The sequence below is a fragment of the Podarcis tiliguerta genome, assembly GCF_965153285.1.
Source record: "Podarcis tiliguerta genome assembly, chromosome: 16".
NCBI lineage: Eukaryota > Metazoa > Chordata > Lepidosauria > Squamata > Lacertidae > Podarcis > Podarcis tiliguerta.
The window spans coordinates 23324697-23352332 of NC_139549.1; the positions used below are offsets into that span (position 1 = coordinate 23324697).

Below are 27636 nucleotides of genomic sequence, written 5' to 3' on the forward strand. Positions count from 1 at the left end.
GCATAATGATGTTATATTTGCAACCTCCTTCCGAAATGCTCAAAAATAGAGGATCAAAGGGCTGTCAGGGAGTTCAATGGAGAAAATTGAGAAACGCCGTGGAAGTCGTTTGACTTTCGAGGTGCGTTCGAAAACAGAAGCATTCACTTCCGGGTTTTTGGCGTTCGGCTTTACAAACGTTTGGCAGCCAAGACGTTTGAAAACCGAAGTTTGACTGTACTTTGTACTCTACTGCAGTAGGCAAGTGTGAAATCTGTGTGTAGGCATCTCATGGGCCTAAATGGGGATGAAGATCTTTAGCAACAGAGGCCTTACTTACCACTTCCTGAAGACTCCCCAAAAGGCTAAGGGCTGGGAAAAGAATTGGGGACAAAATAAGGCAAGTGTTCTGAGTTTTCCTCCCTAACCCTCCAAAAGAGAAAGGGGAAGTAGAGGTTAGAATATGTACTTCCCAATTCCACACACCACTGTCCCACTTTTGAACTTAGACTAGGCGCTCCACTTACATTTTTTCACTAATAGGCTGATATAGTCACCCATCATGTCAAATGTTTTCGTCGGTAATTACAGCCAGTTCAAACTTCAGCAAGGTTGAGAGATTCCTGTCCATTAAATATGTGTGTCTTGTGCTTATGCCCAGGCTGTGGGGCTCTTCTATTCCCCCAGCACACAGCTGTTCCAAGTATCTGGCATCAATGTTATTTTGATGCTGGGCATACAATAAATGTACTGGCCTCATCTGGTCCGTGAGAACCCCTGGGGCCTGCCCAGCAGGTGATGGGCTAGAACACACTTTGACACAGCTCTGAAAAGCATTGATGTGTCAAAAGTTGTGCACTGAAATTTTCTCGTAAGGAACCAAAACTTCAGCCTGTCAGTTGGATGTTCTTTAGCAATGAACCTTACCTAATGTAATTCCACGTTAAGTCTAGTGCCAAGATTTGAATCAGTGAAGTGAGCAGCTTCACTGCTCAGCAGCAGGCGGACCTCAAGAACAGGCACTTGAAATCAGATAGGATGGCATTTTCAGTCAATACTGCAGCATGGAAATCAGCCAAAAGAAAGGCAGCATAGAGTGAGCTTTTGCTGATTTGGTCAGTTCCTGCATAATGGTTTTACCTTGTCTGCATTGATCATGAAGCGTCAGCAGCTATTACAAGTTAGGAAGGGAAGAATTTTTTCCATTTGTCCAGCACTGTAGCAAATAGAGTTAAAAGAGTTAAGAACAAAGGAGTCTGGCTTATAGCAGGGTCAGGGCATTGGTCCATCTAGCTCAGAAGAGTCTACACCTGGTGTGGGGAACCTGTGGCTCTCCAGCTGCTGTTTCAGGTCCACCTAGCATAGTCAGTGGTCAGGGATGATGGGAGTTGTAGTCTAGCAACATTTGGGGGGGGGCACAGGTTCTGCACCAATGGCCGTCTTCCAGAGTAAACCTGTGGTGGAGGGTGGTAGTGGAATGCTCTGCTTGAGTCTCTTCACCTTATAGAGCAGGAGTGGTTCTAACCTGTGCCCCTCTATAGGTTTAACTCTTAACTGCCTTCATCCCCAGCCAGCATGGTCAATCAGTGGTCTGTGATGATATGAGCTGTATTCCAACAACTTCTAGAGGATCGCAGGTTAACCAACCTGATGGAGGGCAAGGCTGGCACCCTGAACAGAAAGCAGCCCCGTTCAGTGCGGATCTGTTTGAAGATTTTGCATCACTCTATTTGAGGCTTTTCAAATAAACAAAAGCAGACACCTAGCCTAGCCTATAAATGCCTGCAGATTTTTAGGGGAGAGCAGGCACAGAATAGCATGCTTTTAATTGATTTTTTTTTCTTTATCCAAAAATAGAGAGCTAAAGTCCCACATTTCTAAGGAATCAGCTCAGAGGAAATTAAAACGGAAGGTCTGAAGTACACAATGTCTTACAATGTATTTTATTAAGCTACATTTCACAGCACAATAAGTTCATAAGTTCAGGTAGCTTGTTCTTGAGAGGATGCACTCTGGATCAAACTGCCACATATGGACAAACATTTTCTGCCTCAGCAGCCGGTGGTCAAGAAGAAGAGCTTGTAGTGAAGATCACAGAAGGTCCATCAGGAATCCAGCACTTCTGCTTCACTCGTCACGTGGCTCTTCGTACTTATGCTTGATGTGCTTCCAGAGTTTCTGCATCATAAGAGACACAAGAATACAGTAATCTTAAGCAACAACCTCAGGAATGCTTGTTTGCATCTGAACAGGATATTACAAGCTGGCACAGTCCACTACTTACTGCCACCAGGATTAATGGGTGGTATTTGCAAAACACAGCAACACCACTCAATACTACTCCCAAGGTGATTTAAAATAAAGGTGACAACAGAGGTAACAAGATGCACAGCTGCTCTGATAACCTGCACATGATAGGGACACGGGTGGTGCTGTGGGTTAAACCACAGAGCCTAGGACTTGCTGATCAGAAGGTCGGCGGTTCGAATCCCCGCGATGGGGTGAGCTCCCGTTGCTTGGTCCCTGCTCCTGCCAACCTAGCAGTTCAAAATAACGTCAAAGTGCAAGTAGATAAATAGGAACCGCTCCAGCGGGAAGGTAAACGGTGTTTCCGTGCACTGCTCTGGTTCATCAGAAGCGGCTTAGTCATGCTGGCCACATGACTCGGAAGCTGTACGCCGGCTCCCTTGGCCAATAAAGTGAGATGAGCGCCACAACCCCCGAGTCTACCACGACTGGACCTAATGGTCAGGGGTCCCTTTACCTTACATGATAGGAGTGTCATCATTCCAGTATAATCCTAAATATGTTTATTCATAAGCCCTGTTGAACTGAACTTACTCCTTCATCCTGAAAAGCGAGAAGAGCATTGCACCCCATAGTTGCCTTTGACTGGACTTAACCGTCCAGGGGTCCTTTACTTTTTTACTCCCTAAAGGTGTAATTAGGACTACAGCATTAAAGTCTATATTATGCATCCTCATTTTCTCATACAACTGCACTCTTTACTTGTCAACTGTTCTCTTTCTTTGCCTTTAACACTTTCTCTTTGCCTCAAAATCAGTGCTGTGGCCTCCCCAAAAGTACAACCACACAGAATAAAACATCAAGATATATGTCAACAGCAAAAAAACCCTCAGAATAAGAAAGCTTGTTTTCTATTATCTTTATAGATCACCAAAGTGTTTATAAAATAAAATAAAACGATGATGAGCAGATGAAAGTGCCTGCCCCAGGGAGATTACAATCTGAATATTTGTCACAGGGAAGATGTGGAGAAAGATAAAACAGGAAAAATATGCCATTATTTCAGCTACACATTCTTAAGGTTATAGATACAGTAGGGCATGAAAACTAGAAGGCTGTGGCAAATGCTTCACAGAAAACATGAGTTTGTTTGACGGATTTTGAAGGAATGAGGTTGCATCCCACAGGTGTTCTGGAAAGCAGTTCCAAGCATTCTGGGGAGCAGGAGAGAAACTGCTGAATCTTTTGAGGGAGCAAGAGACTTTGATTTATTTGCAAAAGCAGCCACTTCCTATGGCTCTTTCCCAGAAGCACAGGCCATTGTTCTCTTCCATGTATAAGGTGAAACATCTGTTCTTCCATTGTAGATGCTGCAAAACCTGAACTACAAATTTCACAGCTGAACTAACAGATCATAACGGGTAGTAAGAACCATAGAATAACAATGCCATGGCCTTTGGCTAGCACAATAAAAGTTCATGCGTGTAATTCAGCATTAAGTAGGCACTTGGGACTTGACTTGGCACAGCTTATTTGTTTATAGTTTACCTGCCATAGCGTCTCCCCAAGACTTCTAGGAACTGTAGTCTCAACTGCTGTTAGTTCTGCTATAAATTAAAGTGCGTTAGTGACTGATTAAATTCTTTCATTACCCCGCTATGCTTACAATCCTGGTAGTTAAGATTGGTCACCCCTCTCATTGGTCACCCCTGAAAGATAAAGTAAGGATTTTCACAGACCGTAGTCATTGCAAGCTGCACATCCTTTCAGGCCCTCTGGCCTTCGCTTGTTTGGGAGACTGTCCCTCGTACCTTCCTGGTGGCCCCATGCAAGACGCACAGAGAAAGCCCAAGCAGGCGTTCAGCTGTTTCGAAGAACCGCGAGAGGCCCGAAGCCGGGGCCTGTCGTATATCAAGGCCCCGTTTGACCTTCGCCCAGCCCCGGCCCGCGTTCTACGCAAGTCCGCGGCTCGGGCCTGCGCGACTCCACAGGCCGACTTACCTCCTTGTTAAGCTGCTCGAAGATGGAGTCCGCGCCCTGGTCGAAGGCTCGCTCGAAGAGCAAGGCGCCCACCACGACCGTGAGAGCGAAGGTAGCGCTGCGGCGTAAAAGCACTCGGTAGACCTGCTTGGCTAGCGTCATCTTCGGCAGCCTTCAGCTCTCGCACTCCTCTAGCAAGGGCGGCCCCTCCGGCTGCCAAAGCTTTATGGGTAACGAAGCCTTTTCCCGCGCGGGATGATGGGCATTGGAGTCCCGCTCCAGCCCCCTAACCTGTAGTCTGCCGGGTAGATAAACTTCATTTCCCGGGATGCCCCACGGTTGGTGTCACGTGATCCTTGGGAGCGCATGCCTTTGGGAGTCGTAGTCTTGTGTGCTTTCCGGGGATTTTAGAAGCCTGTCCCAAACTACAGCTGCTAGTTGGATAGAGTACTATAGTTAGAGATGTTACCTGCTGGGTTCCTCTACCAGGTGTGAGGGGTGAGGCCTGTGATGTCTGTGTAAAGGGAGGTGAGTAGTCTGTTAGGCTGGTTTGCTTTACTGCCTTGCCGCCCATGGTCTCGGCTCTTATTTACAATTGCATGGTAATCTGCCTTCTACCAGGTAAGACCCACTTGTCCATCCAGGTTGCCTTATACTGAGTCAGACCATTGGTCCACCTAGCTCAGTATTGTCTACACGGACTGGCAGCAGCTCTGTAGAGGTTCAAGCAGGAGACGCTCCCAGCCCTGGCAGGAGATGCTAGGGACTGAACCTGAGACTTTGGTATAAAGAGGTGTGGGAAATACCTATTAATGGTAAATTAACATGTGCTGTTAAGGGAAGACGGGGAATATGCAGGAGAAATGATTTTGAGGAGATATGGAAGGTGTTTGTAGAATTTGTACTGTTAAAACGGACAGGGGTCAAACCATCACAAGAGGTGATGAAATTTTGAGAGGCTGGATGGTTACAATGAAACGGTCTCGGGGGTGGGGGTGCACATTTTTATTCTTATTTATTATTACAGTGGTACCTTGTTTACATAGGCTTCAGGTTACAGACTCCGCTAACCCAGAAATAGTGCTTCAGGTTAAGAACTTTGCTTCAGGATAAGAACAGAAATCGTGCTCCGGCGGCACAGCGGCAGTGGGAGGCCCCATTAGCTAAAGTGGTGCTTCAGGTTAAGAACAGTTTCAGGTTACGAACGGACCTCCGGAATGAATTAAGTACTTAACCTGAGGTACCACTGTATTACTTTGTCAAAATAAAAAATGAAATTATATCTATCTATCTGAGACTTTCACTGGTATGATCAGATAGAACAAGGAGTGATCACTACTTGCCAGTATTGGCAATACTGTGCTAGATAGACCAAAAGTTTGTCTAGGTATGTAGGGCAGCTGCCCGCGTTGCTTTCTCACTATTACCTGATCTTTAAAAAACCCAAAACTAAACAACCCTGGAGATGCTGGAGATTGAATTGGGGGATGGGGGCTTGCAAAACACATGTTCTACCACCAATCATTCATCAACAGAGATCACTTCAGATTGGCATCCACATTAAGATTTTTGCATCAAAGACAACATCAAAGAACCTGGCAATGTCTGAAGAGACAAACAGTTTTTGAAGCAATTTTAAAGTAACATTTGTATGACTCATCTTAGGAATGTTTGGGTGCCTAATTCCTTGATTGTTTGTTTGCTTGTTTAAAGCTTTATAAATTGCATTCTTTTTTAAAAAAAATCAAGTTCCAAAAAGAATGAAAACATTAATAAAATATCACAAAAAATGTCCATAAATACCAGTTGGTTAAAAAAAAGAATCACATTGCAAAGGCTGGTCTAAATAACACCATTTTCAGAAGATGTCTGAAAGAAGGGAGTGATGGTTCCTGTCAAACTTCTACTGGCAGTGAGTTCCACAGGGCAGGGCCTACCATGCTAAATTCTCTGTCCCCACTAGAGGCCAACCGAACCTCAGGGGAGTCGGGAACCACCAGAAATGCCCCATCAGAGAACCTTTGTGACTGAGGTGGAGCATAAGGAGCAATTGTTTTCCCATTGTAGCTATAAGGATTTAAAAAATAAATAAATTCAAAAGTAATAGTTCAAGGGTGGGTGGGGAACTAGCACCATATTTATTTATGGTTTTGGCTCAAAAAATCATGTGCCTTTATGACTTTAATAGCTTTCTTGGTGCCACTACTAGACTCCAGCCTATTTGCAACCATCATCCCAGCATCCGAAGCAACTCTCAGTTGCCTTCTGGGCAGCAAATGAGCTGATTTGATCGATGAAGCCCAAAATGATTCTGGCTCAACCATAAATTAGACTAGTCTCCTCTGCTGGGCTGTAATGTTGTTGTTGTTTTTTATAATTTTTACAATATTTATATGTACTGATTATCAACCATCATGGTTCTTGAAGCGGTATGCAATAATGCTGATCAGATTTATAGGCGGATGGGATTGCTATTACTGCAATAGACCCTATTAAGTCAGCCTGGTAAATGAGCCCACAAATAGTATTAGGCTGCAAAAATAAATATTGCTAGCCTGTTAATGAGGCTAGTGGAAGAGGGGGAGCTGTAGTCTCTGAATCTGTAAGAATGTACCGAGAGCCTGTCTGTTGGATCTGGCCAAACACCCATCTAGTCCAGTATCCTGTTCTCAGGGTGACCAAACAGATGCTTCTTCTGGGAAGCCCATAGCCAGATCTGAGCACACTAGCTCTTTTCCCACTTGTGATTCTCAGTGACTGGTATTCAAAGGCTTACTGTGTCTCCACCCCCATTGTTCAGCCCGGACACTGAGATCCAGCGCTGAGGGCCTTCTGGTGGTCCCCTCCCTGCAAGAAGTGAGGTTACAGGGAACCAGGCAGAGGGCCTTCTTGGTAGTGGCGCCCACCCTGTGGAACACCCTCCCTTCAGATGTGAGGGAAATAAGCAGCTATCCTATCTTTAAAAGACATCTGAAGGCAGCCCTGTTTAGGGAAGTTTTTAATAATTAACAGCTGTACTGTTTTTAACACTTGATTGGGAGCTGCCCAGAGTGGTTGGGGAAACTCAGCCAGATGGGCGGGGTATAAATATTATTATTATTATTAATTATTATTATTATTATTATTAGTTTTAGTATTAGTGAAGAAGAGAACATAGCCATTGTGGCTTAGTAGGCACGATAGCCTTCTGTTCCATGAATTTGTCTAATCCTTATTTTAAAGCTGTCCCCCAGATCACTACATCTTGTGGGAATAAACCTGTAGGAAAGCTGTGCAATCAAGGAAAGGAAGCCAAAGTCTGATCATTTCTCCCCCCCTCCCCAAATAATCTTTATTAGTTTTTCAATTAGATACTCCACATACACATATTGTATTGCATTTTACATTTATACTTGCTCCTCAGAGCTGACTTCCCTCCTTCCTTCTTCTGGTTTTTATATCACATACAATTTGATCACATTATTTTCTTCCAATTTATATATTTTTATTCATTTTCCATATTTGTCCGTAGTGTATCCATAAACAAATAAGTCATCATGTTTATACAATTCTTGTTGTCCGTCTGTATTCATTTACCACTACTGTTAGTTATATGAGTTTCGTTATACATTTTGCTTCTTATTATTTTCATTATCCATCACTTTTCTCAATCTTTCCCATTATGAGGTTTGTTCCCCAAAGTCTGATCATTTCATTGACATGTGGGTAAACAGGATTTGATCTTCCCTGCAGAAGTTTCCTTCATCAAGTGGCTCCATGGGGAAGCGCTATTTCTGCGACTACTGCAACCGCTCTTTCCAGGACAACCTCCACAACAGGAAGAAGCACCTAAACGGGGTTCAGCACCTTCGGGCCAAGAAAGTCTGGTATGATCTGTTTCGAGGTAAGAGGCTGCTTGGTAAGAAAGAAGAGCCCTTTGGTTGGATCAGGCCTGCGGCTTATCTGGTCCACCATCCAGGGGCCAAGCAGATGCTTATTAGGGGAAGCCAGCAAACAGGACCTGAGAATGACAGCACTCTCTTCCCACTTACAAGTCCCAGCAAATGATATTCGGAGGCATTTGCTGTCCCCGACAGAGGATATGGAACTCCCGATTGCAAGCCTGGGTGGCATTCTTGTGGGACGCCTCTTGCTTGCCCTAGTGGATGTGTGGAGCGAGGCCCCTCACCTCATTTTATCCATTAAGGTCCATAAATAGTGGTCCTGGGGCCTAAGGAGGTCAGATTAGCCTCAACCAGAGCCAGGGCCTTTTCAACACTGGCTCCGGCCTGGTGGAATGCTCTGTCTCATGAGACCAGGGCCCTGCAGGATCTGATTTCTTTCCGCAGGGCCTGTAAGACAGAGTTGTTCCGCCTGGCTTTTGGCTTGGAATTAACTTGATTCCTCCCCCCCCCCCTTTCTTTTTTCCTTTTTCCTTCTGTGACGGAACTCCTGCTTGGGGACTTCCCTTGCTTTTTTCTGGCCCATGTAGGACCAGTCTGGATAGTTAGCCTTGGTGAAGACTTGACCTTTTCATCCCCCCAAAAAGTTTTTGAGTTTCTGCTGAAATGAGGCTGCATTTTAATGTCGTATTTTAATCTTGTTTTTAAGTTGTATTTCAATCAATTGTTTTATATTTGGTGTTAGCCGCCCTGAGCCCGGTCTTGGCTGGGGAGGGCAGGGAATAAATAAAAATATTATTATTACTATTATTATTATTATCCTCTCCATACTTTTAAGCAGAGGTTGGATGGACACCTGTCATGGATGCTTTAGTTGAGATTTGACTAGATTGGGGGTTGGACTAGATGACCCTTGCGACCCTTTCCAATTCTTTGCTTTTACGATCCTTTGCCATCTACAGATAATGCAACCATCCTGCAGGAGGAGCAGAGTAAGAAGCCGTGCCGGGAATTCCTGCTATCGGGTATGCTTTTGTTTTCATTGGGCTCCTCCCGCCCCCAAGAAGCTGTTCTCAGGGGGCAGGGAGAAGAGTATCAAATATGGGGGGTGCCCTGCTGGATGTGACCAAAGCCCTGTCTGGTCTAGATTCCCAGTAATATCCAAGACAATATGATGACAAAATGCAATGATACAATATCAATATACACTCTTTATATAATATGAAATATATGAAATCACAAACAGAAAACTTACGAATCTCTGAAAGTCACAGAATATGCACTCTTGATGGATTCTCTTGAAAACATAAAACCAAATAAACATAAGTCTTGTAAGTCTCTGAAAGTCTTTGAAGACTATGCAAATCTCTGAAAGAAGCAATGTATCAGATTCTTATCTGGTGAAAACAGGTTGTAAAGCTTTGTTTATGGCGTCCTATGCTGCCGAAGTAGTTTGCAAACAGACGTTGTGAACATTGATTCCAGATACCCACTGTTTCCTGAAATTCTTCAGCACAGCAGAAGGATACAGAAATGCTTCAAAAACTATAAAAGAATATTAAAACCATGGCCTGCATATGCATGGTAACTACAATAAACTCAAAATATTATGAACTATACACATAAACTATAATGTCAAAATAATGTGAAATAACACCAAAGGTACATACCCCATATATATGGTGAATGGAAAAGTATAACAACAATTGCTATGGAGCAGTGGTCATAAAGTTATGTAGTCACTGCTACTGACCGTATGTTATCAAAAATATAAAAAGCTGATCCCAGGTGGTGCTCATAAAAGGGAGATTGAGTTTAAAGGTACAGTGCAGTTACAGCAAGAAAATAAAGAATCAAATGAAACAATTGAGATCCAATTCAGAATTAAGTCCTCCCAGATGAAGTATTTCATATTATATAAAGAGTGTATATTGATATCGTATCATTGTATTTGGTCATTGTGTTGCCATGGATATTACTAACTACTGTTTGCAACACAGGGGTTAAATTGTTTGGTTACCTGGTCTAGATTCCCTGCAGCGGCCAAACAGATATTTCTCAGAAGCCTGCAAGAGGGCAGCAGCCCTGTCCCTCTGCTGTCGTCTCCTAGCAAGTAGCGTTTAAAGATATCCTGCCTCTGAGCTTGGAGGTTTTATTAGTCTATCAGTAAGCCTCCAACGGGACACGGGTGGTGCTGTGGGTTAAACCACAGAGCCTAGGACTTGTCGATCAGAAGGTTGGTGGTTCGAATCCCCGCAACGGGGTGAGTTTCCGTTGCTCGGTCCTTGCTACTGCCACCCTTGCAGTTCAAAAGCACGTCAAAGTGCAAGTAGATAAATAGGTACCACTCCGGCGGGAAGGTAAACGGCGTTTCCGTGCTCTGCTCTGGTTCGCCAGAAGCGGCTTAGTCATGCTGGCCACATGTCCGAGCTGTACGCTGGCTCCTTCAGCCAGTAAAGCGAGATGAGCGCCGCAACCCCAGAGTCGGCCACTACTGGGCCTAATGGTCAGGGGTCCCTTTACCTTTACCTTTAAGCCTCCATGAATTTGTCTTCCCACCCTTTTGAAACCGCTGAAGCTAGTAGCTGTCGCAGTGCATTTATTTCTCCCTAATTTTTAATTTGCGGCAGGTGGCAATAGATGCGGACTGTAATAAATAATTGAATTTGTTTGCTCAAATGGTTATATAAAAATCCCGCGAATGGAGTTTTGTACACAGGAAGGGCCATACTGCCAGTAATGGAAAGGGGTGTGTGTGATGCAAGTTTTGACAATTCTTGAATGCTGTAATATCTCTTGGTCCTGCTGTGGTGGTGAGCTCCTTTGTTCCCCTGAGGCTGTGGTTTGGTTCTTTAAAATTGTGCTTGCTTTGGATCTCTCGGCAGGACGGTGTGATTTCGGCCCCAACTGCAGGTTCTCCCACATGACGGAGGAAGATCTGGAGCGGCTGAATGCTCATGTGCAAGGTAAATGGGGTCTGGAGAACGCAGGCACCCGTAGCCTTAACAGGGTGTGGGATAAACATAAGGAAAAGTGCTAATCCCTTCTGTAGACCCTGTGCAAATCACTGTTAGGCTGCCTTTAAGTCAAGAGCAAGCTAGCATCTCCTGTGTTGCATTATGCCTGCTATGGCACTGAGGCTGGCTTCTTGCCAGAGCTTTGACTGCAGTCATTGTGATGGACATTTTTCCCCAAACGCAGCCCCCCACTCCGCAGCCAACACTACAAAGTGGAGGCCAGGGAAGGCCAGAGAGATCTGAGCAGCTGTTCCCAGCTCCTGTTGTGTTTGTTCACCAATTATACAGCTATTGATTATCAATGTAGGGTAAATGGGCTGGGCAAAAGCAAATAATTGAATCAGCTGGAGAGAGAAAGAGAAAGGCAACTCTCCGTCCCCAACTTCTCTGCTTGATTCTGCAAATCGAAACCTTTTTAATTAAAGACTCTCCCCTGCAAAGACGACCCTGCTGCCTAGACTTCTGGCATTTGGCAAGCCTGCCGCAATTGATTTTTCGTTTCCCCACTGTGCAGAAAGGGGCACTCGGTTGGGGTTAAGCTTTCTTTGCTATCTCCCTGGGAGTTCTGAGCAAGATAAGCTGAACACACAATGCTTTTTTGGGGGTGGGGGGCTCTTGGACGGGGGTGGGGAGCAATGGCTGCAGCATTTCTGTTCTATGAAAGTTGTTGACAATTTAACAATGATCCCATTGTCTTTGGGAAAGGGCTGTAGCTCAATGGTAGGGTGTCTAGCAAGCAGGAGGTCCCAGATTCAATCCCTTCCAGCATCTCCAGGTAGACACGAGAGAGGCGCCTGGCTGAAATCCTGGAGAGCTGGTCAGTGTACACAATACTGAGCTAGGTGGACTGAGTATAAGGCAGCTTCCTATGTAAGTATGGAAAAGAGGCTAAAGTCAGGGGTGGTGGGGGCCTTGTCCAAGCCCTGCTTTGAGGGGAAGCAATATGAATTTCACTTGGACAGACTGGGGGTAAGCAAGATGTTTTATACCCTTCAAGTGTAGGGCCAGGCCAGGCAAGACACAGGAGATTTGTGATTCATTTATTTTAAAAGCATTTCCATACCACTCGATAGTGACATCTAGTGCATGGAGGCAACTTAAAAACAGTACAGTGGTACCTCGGGTTACATACACTTCAGGTTCCAGACGTTTCAGGTTACAGACTCCGCTAACCCAGAAATAGTACCTCGGGTTAAGAACTTTGCTTCAGGATGAGAACAGAAATCGTGCTCCGGTGGCACGGCGGCAGCGGGAGGCCCCATTAGCTAAAGTGGTGCTTCAGGTTAAGAACAGTTTCAGGTTAAGAACGGACCTCCGGAACGAATTAAGTTCTTAACCTGAGGTACCACTGTATTGTTGAAAACGGAGCTGCAACATTTTCAAAAAAACCAAAGCAGCATTATTACAAACAAACAAATCGGAAATTCAGTAGTAACAGGGCCAGTTTTCTGGGTCAGGGAAAGCCTGGGCAAAAAGGTGTCTTTGCAAGGCATATGACACAATGAGCGGATGATGGATGGGCCAGGGCATTCCACAACGGTAGAAAATGCCTGTTTTTGGCTCCTCTCTTGAACCTAAACCAGAGAGGTTGTGGGATGGATGGCGGGGGGCGGGGGGGGGGAGACTCTTCCATTGTTACCCGTTTCTGGCTCCTCCTCCCTCTTTTTCCCCTTTCCCCGGCTGCACTCATGAATATTCAGCAGGCTGGAAGAATAATTGGCTGCCACTGCCGAGCTGGCGCGATGCTTCACTCTGCTGGAGTGGTGGCGGTGTTAATTTCACACCCTGTCGGAAAATGTTTAACATTTTGCTTAAAAGCGTGACATATGGCATCGTCTTGGTTTGGAGCAGGTGGTTGGCAGGAGGGTGGGTGCTGCAGGAGGTGGGTGGGGGGTCCTCCGGGGTAGGTGCTAGGAGATGCCTTTTTTGGATTCTGTTCTGGAATGGTTTCCTCCGGGGACTGGGCAGGGTGATCTGATCATTAACATGGGGAGCAGGGTTGTCCAAGTCCCTCTCTCCCTGCTTTCCCATTGCGTTTTTTGGTATTCAGGTGCCCCCAGGAATCTGTGTTCTCGTTGCTGATGAATGGAACGTTTCCTCCCGACTGCCTCCTGCAATCACTCAAGCTGTCTCTGGCTTATTCTGCCTTCGGGCCCGTGATTGCGCTGTTAATGTCAACGAGCCAGGATGTTTCCCCTCCCCGAATATGCATTAATGCACCAAAGCGGTAAAAAAGCAACAGCACAGGCCTCCTTTGAAAGGAGAGACTATCCTGGGGATGGGGATTGCTTTGGGTCACCAAGGCAAGATTTCCATGCCTGGCTTGCTTTGCAACGGGCATCAGTGTGAGTCCCCTGTCCCTGCTCAGGGACGGAGGTTGAGAATGCGAGTTCTGCCCCAGTCGTAACCCGGCGGCAGGGAAGCCACAGCTCCAAGCCCGCACAGGATCCTGAGCCAAGGGTGTAGAAATTCAGCCTGTGTGTGAGAAGAGGCTGGCTGCTGGATCAGGCCAGCATCCTGTTCTCACAGTGGCCAACCAGATGCCTGTGGGAAGCCAGAAAGCAGGCCATGAGCACAACTTCACTTTTCTCTCCTGTGAGTTTCAGCAACTGATGTTTAGAAGCCTTGCTGCCTCTGACCATTGAGGCAGAGCAATAGCAAACATGGCGTTTGCAGCAGCTAGGCTGGTGACTGGGAGCAGCTGCCGGGACCACATAATACTGGTCCTAAAGGATCTGCACTGGCTCCCCGTACGTTTCCGAGCACCATTCAAAGTGTTGGTGCTGACCTTTAAAGCCCTAAACAGCCTCAGCCCAGTATATCTGCAGGAGCGTCTCCACCCCCTTCGTTCAGCCCTGACACTGAGGTCCAGCTCTGAGAGCCTTCTGGTGGTTCCCTCCCTGCGAGAAGTGAGGTTACAGGGAACCAGGCAGAGGGCCTTCTTGGTAGTGGCACCCGACCTGTAGAATGCCCTCCAATCAGATGTCAAGGAGATGAGTAACTATATTATCTTCAGGACACATCTGAAGGCTGCCCTGTATAGGGAATCTTTTTAATGTGTGATGTGCTATTATGTTTTTATATAAGATGGAAGCTGCCCAAAATGGCTGGGGCAGCCCGGTCAGATGGGTGGGGTACAAATAATATAATTATTATTATTTACTGGATTAGGCCAATAGTCAATCTAACCCAGATCCTGTTCTCACAGTGGCCAACCACTGGCCTCTTCTGGCAAGCCTGCAAGCAAAGACTCAAGTCCCTCTTGGATTTTCCAGCAACTGTACTGCTCTCAACACATAAACCGCAGAATTTGATCCCACAAGATCTAGTACCCCTTTTTCCTAATACAGTGGTGCCTCGGGTTACATACCCAGAAATAGTACCTCGGGTTAAGAACTTTTTTTCAGGATGAGAACAAAAATTGTGCTCTGCCGGCGCGGCGGCAGCAGCAGCAGGAGGCCCCATTAGCTAAAGTGGTGCTTCAGGTTAAGAACAGTTTCAGGTTAAGAATGGACCTCCAGTACTACTGTACTAGGACTTCCAACAACTTCAAACGTTGGAAAATTTGGGACAGACAAAAGTGCTTCCTCACACTGTGACGAACTCAGTAACTCGGCTGCACCAAGCCAAGGTTGCGTCAATACTTCAGGCATCAAACCTGTTTCCAAATCTCCTCCTCCTCCTCCTCCTCCTCCTTCTTCTTGTGCCTTGCAGTCATGCCATTGCTCCGTTGAGCTATGGAACTCGCTGCTGCAGGAGGGCAGGGATGGCTGCCAATCGGGGCGGCTTTAAAACAGGACTGGACAAATTTGTGGTGGAGAAGGCTGATCAACAGCTGTTCAGCATCACAAAGGCTCTGCTTTGCCTCCACAGTCGGAGACAGTAACGCTTCTGAATTCTAGTTGCGGGAAGCCACAGGAGGAGAGCATGCTCTTGTATTCGGGTCTGGCTTGTGGGCTTACCAGAAAAGGCTTCTGGTTAGCCACAGAGAGAACAGGAATGCTGGACTGTTGGCCTGATCCTTCAGAGCTCTTTTGATGTTCTTGTGGCTTTTCGGAGAGCAACATGGACCTGTCTTCTGAAGCGGGAACTGCAGCTGGCCCTTCTCTTTCTGCTCTGTGCACAACCTGTGAGTCTCATTGGCCCTCTCCCCGGTTTCTTTTTAACTGCCGTGATCCTCCCAGCCTGTACAAATTCTGCCAAGGCAAAGGACGTTGTTGCTGTTGTTCTTTTGAAAAAAAGCTGTTCCAGGATTTGGAGCTCTGTAGGTGGAGGACTGGATAAGATGGGAAGGCAGAACCATCCATCCAGAACTGGCCAAATCGCAGACGGAACGGCAGCTGGGAAGGTGGTTCTGTAAAGGGAACCACGGCGCCCGGGCCAGAACTGTCAGCTGCAGGAATTCAAGGGGAAATAACCACGAGTGTGTTCAGTGGGGCTGTTGGGCTAAATGAGATTGCCCTTGTCTGTCTTTCCAAAAAAACAGAAGAGAGGAGGGCGAAAGAGCAGCGACAGGACAAGACAGTCGTCACGCCTGGCACCATTGATGAGTGGCTGGAGAAGAGAGCCAAGCGGCTTGGCACAACTCAGACTGACAGGTAATGCACTCTCTGCAGCTGCGGGGGCAGGGCGCGAGATTTAGGTGATGGCAAAGCTCTGCCTCCACAGTTGGAAGTAGTGATGCGGGAGGGGAGAGTGCTCTTTAAAAAAAATTAAAAAATAAATGTTATTAGTATTTTCCACACAACAACAACAACAGCACGAAAGATATCGAAAAATAACAATACACAACACACAAAAATCAACATTCGAAAACTAAAGAAAGCAACAACAACAAAAAAACTCTTGCAAGTTAATATTATAGACACTAAAACAACAACAGCAAGACATTGACTTCCACCAATCCCACAGCACCTCCTTTATCTCTCATTGCGTCTTCCTGTTTTCCTGTTTTCTTTATCATCTCTATCCTAACATCTAGATATAAATCCCTCTTTCATATCCTTTCACTTCACAGGTTATTCCAGACTCAGCCAGATTTCTGTCCTCGAACCTTGGCATCCCCAGATATTGTTGAACTACAACTCCTATCGCCCCTAACTAGCAAGGCCAGACCTCAGGGATGATGGGAGTTGTAGTCCAACAACATCTGGGGACCCACAGGTTGAGAACCGCTGTCTAGTCTGACCCTCCCTGTTTGCAATATTGAGATGTTGACACTGACCCTACCTCACAGGGTTGTTGTTGCAAAGGTTACTGAGTTGGTGGTGGTGTTCCCTGAGCCCTGCAAAAGCTCTGTAGAAATATGGAGTCTTGTAGGGTTGTTGTTTTTTTAATATATAAAAGTATCTGATTTCCAATGCTGTGCATTTCTTCTCTCAGTCCCCTCTCCGAGGAAGAGTCAGTTTTCCAGTATCCACCTGGTTGGCCTTCGGTCCAGGATCTTCCACCTTCCCTGCAGGCTCCGCCTCCTGGTGGGTGGCAGGTGCCACCCAATCTCCAATGGGGATGACTCTGCTGACGCAACCAGGACGCCCTTCAGAACACCAGGCGGTGTCCCTTATGCCTTTGCTCCCAGTGTTGTAGAGGAAATACAACAGGAACCGGGAACCTGCGGGCCTCCAGCTGTTGAACTGCAGCTCCCATCCTCATCATACGGTGGCCGTGTGTTGGCTGGTGCTGATTGGAGCTGGAATCTTGGGGCGGCGGGCGCCACATCCTTCCCATCCCTGATACAGGATGTACATGTATGTCTTTTCAGCTTTTCTGATTATTGACAGCTGTCCTGCTGCTCAAGTTCATGCATATATAATGCGGAAAATGCAAAGGGGAATCAAAACGAAGTGGGCCTTATTTAACGTAATGGTTTGGTGAGAAAAAAGAAAATGTGAAAATTGCTAATGGAAGAAGTCAGCCGATTGGGCACTGAAGGGTTCGCTCTGGCAGTCCTTGGAAGGGTGTCCTAGGGTAGAATGGTCCCATCTCAAGGCTCTCCATTGTGAGGGGCAGACAGACCTATTCTGCCCTTTGTGGCTCCGCTGTCAGTACTGTGGGGGTTAGCAAAAGGGGGGACGTTATGGAGGGGTGCACCTTGGATTAACCAGATCCAAAGTGCTCATCTTCCCACAGTGTGGCTCAAAAGCGTGGTGGGTGTGGGGCTAAGACCCACCAACCCTGGGAGAGAAAGTTCAGAAGGAGGAAGCGTTCTGGATGATGAAAGCAGAAGAAAATGGGGAGGGGGCGGGAAAACCATCCTAACCCACAGACGCCATCAACCACTCCAGCAAGAACCCTATAGCTCCCTGGATTTTGCAGCCCCTCCAACTTGGATTCTTTGCTTTACCTGCAGAGGGTGGGAATATCTGTTGTTGTTGTTTAAATAAAGTTCAACTGAAATTTGTACTTCCTGTGTACTTGTAATATTTCTACAGAACCAAGATTTTGGGACACATGTGTGGGAGAGAATATTAAATTGCCAGTACCATTTGAGCGTCCAAATTTGCGTTGTTTGACTTCCTTCTCTTTGCTGCCTAGTTTAAATGTGTGCTGGGGGAACACCAAGAGTTTTAACCCCTGTGACATTGCACATGCCCAGCATTGTGTTTAAGATTTGGCCCTTGGCTGCGATGCGTACACTGTTGTTTGTGTGCCAGGGATCTGCAGCTGGTGTGGGCACTGCGCTTGGTGTGCTGATGGCAAGGCTGATGACAGGGCTGGCGTCATAGGGCACCTGTCAAGGTGCCGCCTGTTTAAAAGCCTTCATTGCAGAGCAGCGATGGGAGATCTGTGGCCCTTGTTTTTTTGCTGGGCTTTGCACCTCCCATCATCATTGGCCTGACTCGCCAATTGGGCCCAGTCTACTGGGAGAGCAGGGTTTGCTCTGAGGATCTTAAAAACCAGGTAGGTTCATAAAGGCAAAGAGTGTAAAACAGAGGGGACACTTATACATGTTTGGTGGACCTGTGAAAAAATCAAAAGCTTCTGGAACACAGTAAATGACCAGCTTAAAAAAATGTTTAAGCATAACTTTATGAAAAATACAGAAGCTTTTCTACTAGGGATAATGGACACAGGTATAGCAAGAGACGATCAGAAAATATTCCTCTATGCCACAGGAGCGGCAAAGGATCCTTATTGCTAAAAACTGGAAAAAAGAAACTGTGCCAACAAAAAAGGAATGGCAAGACAAACCGTTAGAGTATATTGAACTGGCTAGATTAACAGAGGCAATTAGAGATCACACTAGACAAGAGTTTCAAAAATCATGGGGGAAATGCGGAGAACACTTCACAAAACAGTGCCCTAAAATACATACCTGGACTTGTTTCGATTAATGTCTGCAGGAGACTTTGTGGATATTTAAGTTACAATTAGAAAAATCTTAATAATTATTCATAAAGGAAACAGTTTATAAGAAGTAAATGAGGAGGCCAGATACAGGATAAAGGAAGTCTTTTATTTCGTTGTTTGTATTGTTGTATGTTATACTCACTGTATGTTATGTTCACGTTTAATGAAGGTGGATTGTGTATTGGGGGGTGGGGGTTTATGTTATGTTGTAAATAAAATTCCAATTAACATTATTTTTAAAAAACCAACAACATAAAGGCAAAGAGCCAGGCCTTTTAGTAACTGGGTCCCAGATCATTTAGGGTTTTGAAGGGAAAAACCAGCAGAAGAAAGCATGCCATGAAGCTGCAACCAAATTGGTAACCAATGTAGCTGCTATAGGGAGAGTGCTTCGTGGCGTTTTGAACCATTCGAGATCTCTACAGTGTCTTCAAGGGCAGCCCCATTGCGAGAGCATTACGCTCACCTTGTCTGGATGGCGACAACGCCTGCGTGACTGAAGCCCTGAAGGATCGTGGATCTAGTGCAAAATATCTCTTGTCCCTGTAATCTCATTGAGCAGTCTAAAACCACCATAAGGCTACTAAGAAAGGGGATGCTGGAAGAAGGTGACTGTCAGGGGCTGGACTGAGGAAGAATGGTGGGGACCACCCCCCTCCTCTTGAACCTTCCTGGAAACAGGAGGACAGTATATATTTACAACAATGGTTTGCACAGAAGGTCATAGTTCAGAAGTGGCAGAGGGGGAGAAGCTGGGAAATATGGGGAGAGCAGGAAGGAGAAGAAGAAGAAGAGGAGGAGGAGTTTGGATTTGATATCCCGCTTTATCACTACCCGAAGGAGTCTTAAAGCAGCTAACATTGTCCTTTCCCTTCCTCCCCCACAACAAACAATCTGTGAGGTGAGTGAGGCTGAGAGACGTCAGAGAAGTGTGACTGGCCCAAGGTCACCCAGCAGCTGCATGTGGAGGAGCGGAGACGCAAACCCGGTTCACCAGATTACGAGTCTACCGCTCTTAACCACTACACCACACTGGCTCTCACATGTCTTTAGAAAGCATTCCAGCCCCCCCCCCCCCAGGACTAATCGGGCATTGAGAGTAGTAGAACAGAAAGCTCAGAGGCAGAAAGCTCAGATCAGCTGGCACAGGGGTGACGTAGAATAGGAGAGACAGAGGGGATGGGACTTGGAGCAACGCCGTTATCTAAGAGAGACTGCATTTCTTCATCTCTCTCTGTGAATATTGAATGAAATACTTGGTAAGAACACTTGTTTATCTGCTTCTTGGCTGCCACCGTGGGAGGGATCGGATTCCCCGAAGCCTGACAGTGAACCAGTGCAGAGCAGTGTTTAGAATGCTGGACTAGGACCTAATAGATCAGGAGTCATGGACTGGCCGAATGTAGAGGAGTGGTGGGAGGGAAACCCCACGGGAAGAAGGCTCAGAGCCAGGGAAATAAAGGTGGGATATAAACAGTGGCGTAGCGTGGGTTGTCAGCACCCGGGGCAAGGCAAGTAATTTGCGCCCCCTAACCCGGGGCAAGGCAAGTAATTTGCGCCCCCGCCCCCCTGCTGCACTGTCCCTCCCCCAGATAGTCCCTCACTCTCTCTCCGCACCGCACCGCACGCCTGGCACCCTCCACAGTGGGCGGCGACCCGGCGGCTCGGATCGGATTCGCACAGCCAGCACTGCAGTGAGAGAGAGTGAGTGAGCCAGGTAGGGGCAGAGAGCTGCGAGTGTGAGTGCGCCCCCCCCCCCGATGTTGCGCCCGGTGCAGCCGGCCCCCCCTGCACCCCCACGCTACGCCACTGGATATAAATGCAATTTAAAAAGAGAGAAGGTATCCCCTTCTTAAGTGTGGTAAACAACAGGTTCTAATATAATACATAGATGCCTGCTGGCAACAGGTTTTGATCTAAACACACACACGTACACATGTGGTTCTGTGTCTACAGCAGAAGCCATTGCAATGGGACAGGGAAGAAGCTATACGGGGACGACCTGATCTCATCAAACTCCGAAGCCATTAAGTTGTGTGATCACAGCCCCAGAGCTCACAGTTTACCTGTAGGGAGTCATAAATTACCAGCTTTTTATAGCCTTGTATTCTCCTTATTTTTTAAACAGTGCTGTGAGTAGGAAGCTGTAATGGCACGATGCATCATCGATGTGCCAGCTGTTAGGGGTGAACTTGTTAAAGAGTGCCATCGGAAAGGAGCTTGGCTGGGGGAAGTGCAGGCAGCGTGTGCCCCAGCAGGGTATTAATTCAGCACGTATAGCCTATTAACCAGAGGTGCCTGGACGGAGGGCCAGAGATCGCAGGGTGGTTGCTGGGGGCCTGGAGGCAGCTTGATGGGTCATCAGCCACAGCCTATCGCTCTAGATTGCTCCCAGCTGTTGCCTTCCATTAAGAGCTTGTTAAAATGCATTGCATTTCCCCTCCACATTCATGCCCTCCCCCGCTTTCATTCAGCTTCCCCGTGCCAGTGGTCACTTGGCACAGTTGTGGTGGGACTCTGAATCAGGTGGGAAGGTTGGTGGTACTAATGGAACGAAGCGTCCGTGTGAAAGCATCTCTCCACTCAGAAGGGATTGCCAGCTGGTTCATTCCGCTTCTCTACAAATAAAGGTAAAGGTAAAGGTACCCCTGCCCTTACGGGCCAGTCTTCACAGACTCTAGGATTGTGTGCCCATCTCACTCAAGAGGCCGGGGGCCAGCGCTGTCCGGAGACACTTCCAGGTCACGTGGCCAGCATGACAAGCTGCATCTGGTGAGCCAGCGCAGCACACGGAACGCCATTTACCTTCCCGCTAGTAAGCGGTCCCTATTTATCTACTTGCACCCGGGGGTGCTTTCGAACTGCTAGGTTGGCAGGCGCTGGGACCAAGCAACGGGAGCGCACCCCGCCGCGGGGATTCGAACCACCGACCTTTCGATCGGCAAGCCCTAGGCGCTGAGGCTTTTACCCACAGCGCCACCCACGTCTACGAATAGGAAGAGGCTTTTCACCAGAATCTGCTAAAATGAAGGGGGAAACCTTCATTTTAAATGGGAGTTTCCAAGCAACCCTCTTCCTGAATCAGAGAGGAGGTTGCATGGGATCCTGCCAAACTGAGCAGGATTTAACCCCCCACCCCGCAAAGGTAAAGGGACCACTGACCGTTAGGTCCAGTCGTGGACAACTGGGGTTGTGGCACTCATCTCGCTTTACTGGCCGAGGGAGCCGGTGTACAGCCTTCGGGTCATGTGGCCAGCATGACTAAGCCGCTTCTGGCGAACCAGAGCAGCACACAGAAACATTGTTTACCTTCTCTCCAGAGTGGTACCTATTTATCTACTTGCACTTTGACGTGCTTTTGAACTGCTAGGGTGGCAGGAACAGGGACCGAGGAATGGGAGCTCACCCTGTTGGGGTTGGATTCAAACCGCCGACCCAAGAGGCTCAGTGGTTTAACCCCTACACACACACACAAACCACACACCAGCCAACTTGCTGGGGACTGAATACTGTTGCTTTTGTATGCACAACCCTATTCCCTACTATGAACAGGTGCCAACACAGGATTGAACCCCCACCAACCTGCCCATCAGCTGGCATCACAAACTGGGGGGAGGGAATGGACTTACTGGCTGAACTGGACTACTCTGGAGGTCCAGGAATGGCCTGTGGGCTGGAGATTCCTCACCCTTGCAATATCTCATCTTTCTCAGGGCACTGCTGGGTTCATGAGCGTGAGACCAGCATTAAATATTGGAATCTGTTGGCTTCCTGTGCCATGGTCCTTTTGCTGAGCACCCTTGGAGCAGAGAGTTAGAATCACAGAACTGCAGAGTTGGAACAGATCCTCCTGCAGGATGGTTGCATTATCTGTAGATGGCAGAAGATCACAGAAGCATAGAAGGAGAGCCCACCACCTTCTGAAGTAGTCTGTTTCACTGAAGAATGGCTTTTGCCGTCAAAAAGTTCTTCCTGATGTTGAGTCGCAATTTCCTTACCCTTTGAAGCCATTGGTTCAGGTCTTCTCTTCTGGAACATCAGAAAACAAGCTTGCTCCACCTCCCACGGGACAGCGCTTCAGATGATTGATGTTGGCTATAGTATCGCCTATAGGGATGCGGGTGGTGCTGTGGGTTAAACCACAGAGCCTAGGACTTGCCGATCAGAAGGTCAGCGGTTCAAATCCCCATGACGGGGTGAGCTCCCGTTGCTCGGTCCCTGCTCCTGCCAACCTAGCAGTTTGAAAGCACATCAAAGTGCAAGTAAATAAATAGGTACCGCTCCAGCGGGAAGGTAAACAGCATTTCCATGCGCTGCTCTGGTTCGCCAGAAGCGGCTTAGTCATGCTGGCCACATGACCTGGAAGCTGTACGCTGGCTCCCTTGGCCAATAAAGTGAGATGAGGGCTGCAACCCCAGAGTCGGCCACGACTGGACCTAGTGGTCAGGGGTCCCTTTACCTTTATAGTATTGCCGCTCAGTTTCCTCATTTCCAGGCTAAACATACCCAATTCCTTCAACTGTTCCTAAGGAGGCTTGAGTTTCCAGACCCTTGATCATCTTGGTCACCTTGCTCTGCACACCTTCCAGCTTGTCAATATCCTTAAACAATGATGACTCCAGGTGAGGTCTAACCAAGGCAGAATACAGTGGTACCTCAGTTTAAGAACAGCCCTGTTTACGAACTATTCGGTGTAAGAACTCTGCAAAACCGGAAGTAGTGTTCCGGTTAGTGAACTTTACCTTGGTCTACGACTGGAAGCCGAATGGTGGAAGGTTACTGGCAGCGGGAGGCCTCATTAGGGAAAGCGCACCTCGGTTTAAGAACAGCTTTGGTTTAAGAACGGACTTTCGGAACAGATTAAGTTCGTAAACCGAGATACCACTGTAGAGTGGTACAATTACTTCCCTTGATCTGGACGCTATATTTGTGTTGCTGCAGCAGCAAATAATTGCATTACCCTTTCCAAAGCTATTTTTGCTGCTGCATCACACGGTCTTGTTGCCATCAATCTATTTGAACACATAGACTGCTTTTATTAATATGTAGGTTTAAATTAGAATTGATGTGTTGTTCTTATTGCTAATGTGAAGTGATGCTGCTTCTGTTTTTCTTTCTGGTTTTGTGTGTGTGTGTCCTGCAAGGCATAATTCAGTGTTCTCACAGAACTCCAGTTACTGACACCCTCCCCCCCTCCCACGGCCTCCTTTTATAAACGATTGCAGAGTGACAGCTTTGGAAAAGCTTTTTTCCTTTAGCAAATTTGTGTGTCATTTACCATGTCTGATATGCACTTAAGCTTCCTGAACTGGGCTTGGGAGAGGGGTGGGGGGAGATACAAATGTACAGATCTATAACTCTTATCATAGCAACAGGAAATTGGAAATAAGCAAAGCAAATCAGACACTTTTTTTTTTTTTAATAAGAAGACGACCAGAAAATCCATTGATCAGAAATAGGCATCTTGAGCATGGCCAATCCTGTCAAGTAAGAAGGGGGGAAAAGGGCTAGGGCTTTGGAGAAGAGCTGTGGCTCAGTGGTCAGAGCATCTGCTTAGCATGCGGAAGCTCACAGGTTCAATTCCTGGCATCTCCAAGTAGTGATGGAAGAGAGTCCTGTCCGAAATCCTGGAGCTCCACTGCCAGTCCATGTAGCTAGAAGGGCCAATGATCTCACTCAATACAGTGGTACCTTGGTTCTCAAATGCCTTGGTACTCAAACAGCTTGGAACCCAAACACTGCAAACCCAGAAGTAAGTGTTCTGGTTTGCGAAATTTTTTTGGAAGCCGAACTTGCCCCATTTGAGTGTTACGCTTCCAAACTGAGTGCCACACTTCTGTTTTGAGTGTTACGCTCTCTGTTTTTGCTTTTTTCTTTGCGTTTTTTTTGGCTGCTCTTTTTTGTTTTGTTTTTGTGGCTGTGTGGAACCCATTTTAGCTACTGACTGACTGATGGTGTGATTGCAGTACATTGTTTATTGCTTTCATTTTATGGATCAGTGGTGTCGTTAGATCGTAAAATTCATGTTCAATTCCTGTTTTAGGGGTTGTTTTTAAAAGTCTGGAATGGATTAATGCATGGGTAGGCAAGCTAAGGCCTGGGGGCTGGATCCTGCCCAATCTCCTTCTAAATCTGGCCCGTGGACAGTCCAGCAATCATCGTGTTTTTACATGAGTAGAATGTGTCCTTTTATTTAAAATGCATCTCTGGGTTATTTGTGGGGCATAGGGATTCGTTCATCCCCCCCCCCCCAAATATAGTCCAGCCCCCCACAAGGTCTGAGGGACAGTGGACCAGCCCCTGCTGAAAAAGTTTGCTGACCCCTGTATTAATGCGTTTTGCATTACTTTCTATGGGAAAGTGCGCCTTGGTTTTGGAACTCTTTGGTTTTGGAATGGACTTCTGGAATGGATTAAGTTTGAGAACCAAGGGACCACTGTATAAGGCAGCTTCCTATGGATATCCTCAGGCAATGCATCCTATTGAACCTCCATTAAGTAGGTAAATCATGGATGGACAAATCTGTCAATTTCACTTCCTCATTTTTCCATCAGTTTGAGATTATTATTTTTTTAAAGTCCTCAGGAAAATTCATCAGTATTTTAAGGCGATTTTCTCTTAATATACCCATTTTATGGAACTTTGCCTAATACACATTTTTTCTTTCTTTCTGCAAATCAGTTTTCCCTACCTTTTTTTGTCTGTTGCTTTCACTAACATATGCACTTTTATGCACGCTTCACCCCAGTACATGCATTTTTGAATGCATAACTTGGCTGGAGAACTCCACTGCGCAATTCAGATTAGGGTGAATCTGGGAGGATGGCTGTTTCCCCTGTATTATTTCAGGAAGTGCAAATGAGTCAGGTTCCCCTTAAATGTACGCTGAACCAAATTTCTCCTCCGCCCCTAGTCTAAACTGAGAATTCTCATTCATTATGACATGGTCTACAAGATCAAAACCTGGCTTCATAAGCTTTTTGCAACCATATACAACCCTCCTTGTTTCTCTAAACCAGGAAGCTACAGGCAACAGGTGAACCAGGAATTATGTTTAATGGTTTCCTAACAACCTGGGATCTGGAAAGCTGATTTAAACCACAGCTTCATTACCTAGTTTGTTTCGAAGCCACTAACCATAGTTTCCTGGTTCATATGTAATTGAAAGCTACAGCTGATTGCAGCTTTCTGGCTTCTTTTCACATATGAAGGGAAGAGGCAAATGGGGATGCATAGTTCAACTATGGAACTCACTGCCACAAGAGACATTGGTGACCACCAACTTGTATTATTTAGTCATTTAGTCGTGTCCGACTCTTTGTGACCCCATGGACCAGAGCATGCCAAGCACTCCTGTCTTCCACTGCCTCCCGCAGTTTGGTCAAATTCATGCTGGTAGTTTCGAGAACACTGTCGAACCATCTCGTCCTCTGTCGTCCCCTTCTCCTTGTGCCCTCAATCTTTCCCAACATCAGGGTCTTTTCCAGGGAGTCTTCTCTTCTCATGAGGTGGCCAAAGTATTGGAGCCTCAGCTTCAGGATCTGTCCTTCCAGTGAGCACTCGGGGCTGATTTCCTTCAGAATAGATAGGTTTGATCTTCTTGCAGTCCATGGGACTCTCAAGAGTTTCCTCCAGCACCATAATTCAAAAGCATCAATTCTTCGGCGATCAGCCTTCTTTATGGTCCAGCTCTCACTTCCATACATCACTACTGGGAAAACCATAGTTTTAACTATATGGACCTTTGTTGGCAAGGTGATGTCTCTGCTTTTTAAGATGTGTCTAGGTTTGTCATTGCTTTTTTCCCAAGAAGCAGGCGTCTTTTAATTTTGATGGCTTTAAAAGAGAACTGGACACATTCATGGTAGAGAAGCCTATCAATGCCTACTAGCCGTGTGGTGCTGGTTCTGGGCACCACAGTTCAAGAAGGACACTGACAAACTGGAACGTGTCCAGAGGAGGGCAACCAAAATGGTTAAAGGCCTGGAAACAATGCCTTATGAGGAACGGCTAAGGTTACTGGGCATGTTTAGCCTGGAGAAGAGGAGGTTAAGGGGTGATATGATAGCCATGTTCAAATATATAAAAGGATGTCACATAGAGGAGGGAGAAAGGTTGTTTTCTGCTGCTCCAGAGAAGCGGACACGGAGCAATGGATCCAAACTACAAGAAAGAAGATTCCACCTAAACATTAGGAAGAACTTCCTGACAGTAAGAGCTGTTCGACAGTGGAATTTGCTGCCAAGGAGTGTGGTGGAGTCTCCTTCTTTGGAGGTCTTTAAGCAGAGCCTTGACAACCATATGTCAGGAGTGCTCTGATGGTGTTTCCTGCTTGGCAGGGGGTTGGACTCGATGGCCCTTGTGGTCTCTTCCAACTCTATGATTCTATGATTCTATGACTATGCTCTGCTTCATGGTTGGAGGCAGCAATGCTTTTAAATACCAGTTGCTGGAAAGCACAGGAGATGAGAGTGCTGTTGTGGTTGTGTTTCTACTTGCAGGTTTATTGCAAATATCTGGGTGGCCACTGCGAGAACAGGTTGGGCCACTGGCTTGACCCAGCAGCCTCTTCTTATACTCTCATGGAAGGAAAGGGGCTATGGGTGAATGCATTGGAGCTGGCATATTGAGCTGGGGTTTGATCACCTGGATGTGGCCGCTGCCTTTGTTTTCCCATTGGATCCCTGCAGTACGGCCGAGGCATTGCATTTCTGCCATTAGTGGGAAGTGGAGCTTGAATGAAGGTTCCACACCATCTCTCAGAATAGTACCATCTTCTCCAGCAATGCCTTTCCTTGTGGCCGACTTCCAAGTTATAATGTTTCTTTGGAAATAAGTCCCTTTCAGCAACGGTTCGCTGCAATGTTGAAGAAAAAGTTGCTCTCTTGTAGTCAGGCCACTTAAGAGACTGTTGAAGGGATGAGTGATAGTCCTATTCATCAGTAACTCCTCTGCTCATCAGAGAGCAATAAAACAAGCAGGACCTGAAAACAGGGAACTTTAAATTAAAGGCACAGGAGGCCCCAGAAGTCTCAACAAACCCTTTGCCCACCCCACATTAGATGGGTGGATGTTGCAGTTGTGATTTTGTTGAAGAAAAAGCACAAAAAACCAGATCTGGGGCAAAAAAACACACAAGGAAGGGCAAGACAGGGAATGCTGGATTTGAACAAACTAATAGT

The 27636-nt window shown here is 46.6% G+C and overlaps 2 protein-coding genes across 3 annotated transcripts in view; one reads left to right on the forward strand and one right to left on the reverse strand.

Moving 5' to 3' along the window:
* Window positions 1-1906: 1906 nt before the first annotated feature.
* Window positions 1907-27636, reverse strand: part of UQCR10 (ubiquinol-cytochrome c reductase, complex III subunit X) — a 433107-nt gene continuing 407377 nt past the window's right edge. The window contains exons 2-3 of the mRNA XM_083418017.1: window positions 4228-4395; window positions 1907-2157 (exon numbers count right to left, since the gene is read on the reverse strand). Of these exons, the coding sequence (XP_083274143.1) occupies window positions 2107-2157; window positions 4228-4368 (192 nt within the window). The 5' untranslated portion in view covers window positions 4369-4395 and the 3' untranslated portion in view covers window positions 1907-2106. The remainder of the gene's footprint in view (window positions 2158-4227; window positions 4396-27636) is intronic.
* On the forward strand, window positions 4456-17506 carry ZMAT5 (zinc finger matrin-type 5). 2 transcript variants are annotated; one of them, XM_083417999.1, is made up of 6 exons: window positions 4456-4738; window positions 7942-8089; window positions 9050-9112; window positions 10973-11053; window positions 15591-15702; window positions 16487-17506. In XM_083417999.1, exons 2-6 carry the CDS (start codon window positions 7963-7965, stop codon window positions 16614-16616), a joined length of 513 nt encoding a protein of 170 aa, XP_083274125.1. In that variant the 5' UTR covers window positions 4456-4738; window positions 7942-7962; the 3' UTR covers window positions 16617-17506. The 2 variants fall into 2 exon arrangements, with proteins under 2 accessions (XP_083274125.1, XP_083274124.1); XM_083417998.1 differs by having other exon boundaries at window positions 4478-4734; window positions 7939-8089.

Excerpts from the sequence above, each read along its gene's own strand:
- ZMAT5 (XM_083417999.1), top strand. The coding sequence starts at position 7,963 with ATGGGGAAGCGCTATTTCTGCGACTACTGCAACCGCTCTTTCCAGGAC. Across the intron at positions 8,090-9,049 it reads CTGGTATGATCTGTTTCGAG|ATAATGCAACCATCCTGCAG; the intron begins GTAAGAGGCTGC and ends TGCCATCTACAG. Across the intron at positions 9,113-10,972 it reads CCGGGAATTCCTGCTATCGG|GACGGTGTGATTTCGGCCCC; the intron begins GTATGCTTTTGT and ends ATCTCTCGGCAG.